The 5,072-nt window shown below is 36.0% G+C and overlaps 3 protein-coding genes across 5 annotated transcripts; 2 read left to right on the top strand and 1 right to left on the bottom strand.

Annotated features, from left to right (window-relative positions):
• The first annotated feature begins 1,108 nt into the window (after positions 1-1,108).
• On the top strand, positions 1,109-2,918 carry LOC110646520 (putative protein NRT1/ PTR FAMILY 2.2). Its single transcript, XM_021799984.2, has 2 exons — positions 1,109-1,482; positions 1,820-2,918. Exons 1-2 carry the CDS (start codon positions 1,109-1,111, stop codon positions 1,968-1,970), a joined length of 525 nt encoding a protein of 174 aa, XP_021655676.2. The 3' UTR covers positions 1,971-2,918.
• On the bottom strand, positions 1,204-4,814 carry LOC110646519 (uncharacterized). Of its 3 annotated transcripts, none has more exons than XM_058143159.1 (3): positions 4,023-4,814; positions 3,520-3,727; positions 1,204-1,333 (listed from the first exon to the last, which is right to left on the bottom strand). In XM_058143159.1, exons 1-2 carry the CDS (start codon positions 4,658-4,660, stop codon positions 3,526-3,528), a joined length of 840 nt encoding a protein of 279 aa, XP_057999142.1. In that variant the 5' UTR covers positions 4,661-4,814; the 3' UTR covers positions 1,204-1,333; positions 3,520-3,525. The 3 variants fall into 3 exon arrangements, with proteins under 3 accessions (XP_057999142.1, XP_057999135.1, XP_021655675.2); XM_058143152.1 differs by lacking the exon at positions 1,204-1,333 and adding an exon at positions 2,177-2,309; XM_021799983.2 differs by lacking the exon at positions 1,204-1,333 and having other exon boundaries at positions 3,402-3,727.
• On the top strand, positions 2,192-2,918 carry LOC131177977 (protein NRT1/ PTR FAMILY 2.6-like). The gene has a single exon (XM_058143165.1). It carries the CDS (start codon positions 2,192-2,194, stop codon positions 2,591-2,593), a length of 402 nt encoding a protein of 133 aa, XP_057999148.1. The 3' UTR covers positions 2,594-2,918.
• Positions 4,815-5,072: the final 258 nt, after the last annotated feature.

Raw genomic sequence — 5,072 nt, 5'->3', positions numbered from 1 at the left:
GAAATTAGTTAATGAATAAAATTTAAGCATCTTCTTCAGTAGCCATCAATAAAATTTTGCTTGTGAATGAAAAAAAGCTAATATAAAGATACTAATTTTTTGAGTAATGAAGGGTAAAATTGATGACTTTATGTGGTATCTCATTCCAAACAGCTAATATTAAGATACTAAAGTGAGAATAGAACTTCTGCTGAATGAGAATCTGTTGCAGGATTTATGTGTTAATTGTGAAGAGTCAGACATTAGCAACTCACTCTATTAGCAAAAATGGCAGAAACTGAGCTCCAACATTTGAGTTGCAATGAAGACAATCCTTTACCCCACAATGGAGAGATGCAAAGATCAGATACACCAAGCATATTGCAATTAAAGTTTGTGCAGCATTGCAACATGTCAAATCTTTTCCAGAAAGGAACTTGCAGAAGTAAGCTTGTCATGATTTTCATGTCAAATGATTTTTAGAATGAAAAAAATGAATTCATGTCTAATAGTGTAACATGTAAATCCCCATCTCTCATTCATATCCAGAACATATGGCACCAATTGATTTTGGCTTCTGCATAAAAAAACAGGACACTGGTGGGCTTGACGCTGGCAATAGCTGGATCAATGACGAACTTGGTAGTGCATTTGACTTAAAAATTTCATGTGAAAAGCATCACTGCTACTCAGATTTACAACACTGTGTATGGAAGCACCTGTCTGCTACCAGTAATTGCTGCCATTATTGCTGACTCCTTTCTATGATGTTTTTCTGTCATCTGGATATCTTCTTTCTTTTCTTTGATGGTAAAAGCCTCAATCCCCTGTTCCAAACATACTACATGCACACACATCACAAGAACACCATCTCGTAGTCTTCACTTTATGTATTCTGCATCGGACACTAGTTAGTTGAATGCTCAAAAATAATCAATCAACAATTCACTATCTACACACTTCCAGGGCGAAGTCCTTCTAACCCTTACATCAGTGCTGCATTCCTTGAGGCCACAACCATGTGAAAATGGATCAAGCTTCTGCACAACTCGATCAGATTTACAATTTGCTGTCTTGTACTTGGGTGTTGCTTGAGTATCAATAGATTTAGGACGACCGCACTTTTACAATGGCAGCAATGGGAGCAAACCAATTCAACAGTGTGAAGGATCAAGAGGCTTTTATTAATTGGTATGTGATCATTTCGTATGGCTCTACAGTGACAGGTGCCACAATTGTTGTCTATACTGAGGATAATGTAAGTTGGGCACTTGGGTTCGGCCTATCTGCTGTCGCTAACATTGTTGGCTTAGCAGTTTTCTTCTTGGGAAGTCATTACTATCATCAGATTAAGCTGCAGGGGAGCCCATTTACAAACTTAGCTCGCGTCATCATTGCAGCAATTCGAAAAAGGAAAGTTCCACTTTCTTCCAAAATAGAAGATTACTACTGTGGGCACAAGGCAGTGCAAATAGAGGTTTTGGCACCAACTAAAAGCTTGAGGTAAAATAACTATTGATATCACACTAAAGTGTTTTCATAAAAGATTGATCCGTCAATCATTTTACAAATAAAAACATCTTTAGTTTTTAGTAATAGTGACTTATATGAAATTATATTGAAATTCGGTGAATTTTAAAAAAAAAAATAAAATTAAGTGATTTTTATAAAAATATTCAACAGTCGTGTGATATTTATTCCAATATTTTACTATAATTTTATGAGGAAATAAAAGGCCTCGTATATTGTTGCCTGTCTAGTCACTTCATATTGATTTTGGTTACTCTGTTATTTCAGAACTGTGGATACTCTGTAAACTCCTTTTTATTAATTAATGCAGGTACCTTAATCATGCAGCTTTAAAGATAGAAGGAGAAACCCGATCGGATGGCTCCATTGCAAAACCATGGAGCCTTTGTTCAACACAGAAAGTGGAGGACCTCAAAACCTTCTTGAGGATTTTCCGTTGTTGTCAAGTGCCATTTTCTTAAGCACTCCAATTGCAGTCCTAAGTAGTTTGACAATCCTCCAAGCTCTTACTATGGACCGTCACCTTGGACCACATTTCAAAATTCCAGCAGGGTCAATGATAGTCTTTATATTAGCCTCTACTGCAGTATTTCTTGCTTTCATTGATTGACTGGTATACACAATTTGGCAGAAACTGAATCATTGATCACCAACTCCAGGCCATGTGTTCAATGTGTTAGGCATGGCTGTTGCAGGTCTGTTTGAGTCAAAAAGGCTTAAAGTAGCACAAACCCACCACCTTGTAAACCAGACTGGTTGTGTTGTTCCCATGTCAGTCTTCCGGCTGGTGCTGCAGTTGGCTGTGATTGGGTTTGGAGAAGCATTCCATTATCCAGGACAAGTAACATTATACTACCAAGAATTTCCAAAATCACTACGAAGCACAGCAACTGCTATGATTTCACTGATTATGGGAATTGCATACTATGTAAGCACTGCATTCGTTGATCTATTGCAGAAGATTACAGCATGGTTACCAGACAACATAAACAAAGGCAGGCTAGATTATGTCTATTGGATGTTCCCTCTGCTAGGGGCACTGAACTTCGGTTATTTTCTAATACGTACCAAGTTTTACAAGTAGCAGAATGTGTCAAAAGGGAATGATGGTTACAACTCCAATAGATGAGGTAAGATTTGGATGGGCTTATATATATATATCTGAAGTTGTGGAGCTCCAAATTACCATTTGCTAGTGTGTCAGCAACTTATTTCATAATATCAAAGCACAAACAACTTATGTGAGGATTAATCTCAAGGGATTTTCCATTATCCATCTTCATCCAAAACCACTACTTTCTATCATAACTCTGAACTATATGTCATTATTTATGTCTGCACTGTAGTATGATCAGTCAAAGCATAATACATCTGGCTGTGAAGCTTTTATAAATTACCTTTTCTTTCAACCTTTTATCCATTTGTTTTCTTACTTTATTTTCATATTGTCTAATGGCACAAAATGTGGAATGGATACTCTAACTACTAAACTAACAAGATTCTTCTTATGTCCTGCTTAGCAATATTAGTTATTCTAGCAGCTGTTAGCTGTTTTAGTAGTTGTCAACTGTTTTACTAGTGATTAGCTATTTATAACTAGTTGTTAGCTGTTTATATAGTGATTTAAAGCAGAAGTGTTCATAAAAATAGTAGTATCATCTTGTTGACTCCTCTCACTCAAGATAGGAGAGGAGAGGTAGCTTTCATGAACCACTCCTTCAACCTTAAACATTACTGTAAATAATATATCATCAAAATGTTCTGACTATGGTCAAAATATTAAAGGCTACCTTAGAATTATCAATACAAAATTTGAGCAAGTCTCATTGTTAATCATTTAGTATTCCTATCTATGTCAAAAGTAGTTTTCTACTTCACTATTTCACTATTGAAGCAAAAGAAAGTAAAGATCATATAATATACTATATTTCTGTGATAACTTTATACAAAATATAAATTAGCTAGAAGCATATCCAACTTCAACAAGATTAGGCTATTTCTACAACTGACCTGCTGCTATAGCGACCTAGAGATTGGTTCATCCTGTTTTGGAACAAAGCGTCTAGCCCAAACATCTTTGCCATTAACTCTGAATTTCAATATATCCTTCCCCCCTAGAATTTTTTCCATTGCTGAGACAGACTTAAGGACTACACGAGCAAACAGTGGCTGTGGTTGAATTCTCATATGGATAGCTTCTACACAATTACCAAATTTCCTGTACCCATGAACAACAAGAAACAATATCAGAATACAATAATGATTGCAAATAACTATCTGTCCATCCTCGAAGAATCAATCAAGAGGTCTCAAGTTTGAATCTTGTTAGGTGAGGCAAAAGGGTTATGGAAAGGGGATAGAACTCATACACTCACACAACCCAAACCCCCACCCCACCCCACCCCACCCCACCCCACCGCGCCCCGCGCCCCGCGTCCCAAACCACCCAACCCCTACCCCTCTGGGGGCCCGGCAACCCGAAAAAAATATCATATTAATAAGATTGAGAGTACCTTGTCATTAGATCTCTAAGTTCTGTTTTTGAGGTGGGATGGCCTTTAGAGAAGGTAACAAACAAAGTTCGATCATTATGGCAAACACTAGTCACTGTGTCTTCTTGGCCAGCTACCATCTGTGAATGGCATCCATTTACTTTACAGTGAGGATTTTTGGGTACTTGAGATTCTTCTCCATGAGTCATCGTAGGTTGAACTTGAAACCCATTAACGAAATTTGTTGGGAATATATCAGCAAATACCCCACAAGTATCCTTCAAAAATCTTTCTATTCTTAGTACAGCTCTTTCTCTATTAGCGTATACTTCTCCAAGAGAGAAATCTTGGCTAACAAGGCAACGCATCAATGGGATATTTCTATCAAAATCAACAAAACCTTTAGGAGACCATTCTTTGTTCAAACAATCTAAGCACGTCATTGCCTCCATGGCAAAAGCTTTAAGCAATAAATTAGGCAACGGTAGCATATTCTTTATGAAGTCATTGTAGCCTTCTCTTTCAAGCCAATACCAAAAGGCAACAATTTTCTTGGCTTGGTTAGAATCCAAGCCTAGCTCAATCACCAATCGAGCATAAACTCCACGATCAATAGAGTGAAAATAAACAAATTGCTGCAAGGTAACCCAGAAAGCCATTTAAGGGTTCAAGAGAAGAAATTGGTTTTGTGTTGTATCTTGAAATTTGAATGCGGTTTTAGGGTTTTAGAGGGGTTTGGGTTCAAGAATTAGGTTTCTTGGCATTCGGGCATACAAGATTTTCTGTGATTATGAGTTGGAAAGGCGACATGATTTATTTAAACAGCCGGCTAATTAATATATAGCTTTTATTTTTTTTTCCTGAAAAAATTATTATTAAATATTAATTATTCAGTTTGTGTGTTTAAATAGATCACTGTCTCATATATATATATATATATATATATATGAACACCCAGCTTTAAAATCTAAATTTTAAAAAATAAATTATTTAATTTTTAAATTTTATATTATATTATATTTTAATTTTTAAATTTTAACAAATAAATTATTTAATTTTAACATGTAAAAT

The sequence above is a fragment of the Hevea brasiliensis genome, chromosome 1, assembly GCF_030052815.1.
Source record: "Hevea brasiliensis isolate MT/VB/25A 57/8 chromosome 1, ASM3005281v1, whole genome shotgun sequence".
Lineage (NCBI taxonomy): Eukaryota > Viridiplantae > Streptophyta > Magnoliopsida > Malpighiales > Euphorbiaceae > Hevea > Hevea brasiliensis.
Note: the sequence above shows the minus strand (reverse complement) of the source record. Positions and strands in the feature narration are given on the sequence as shown.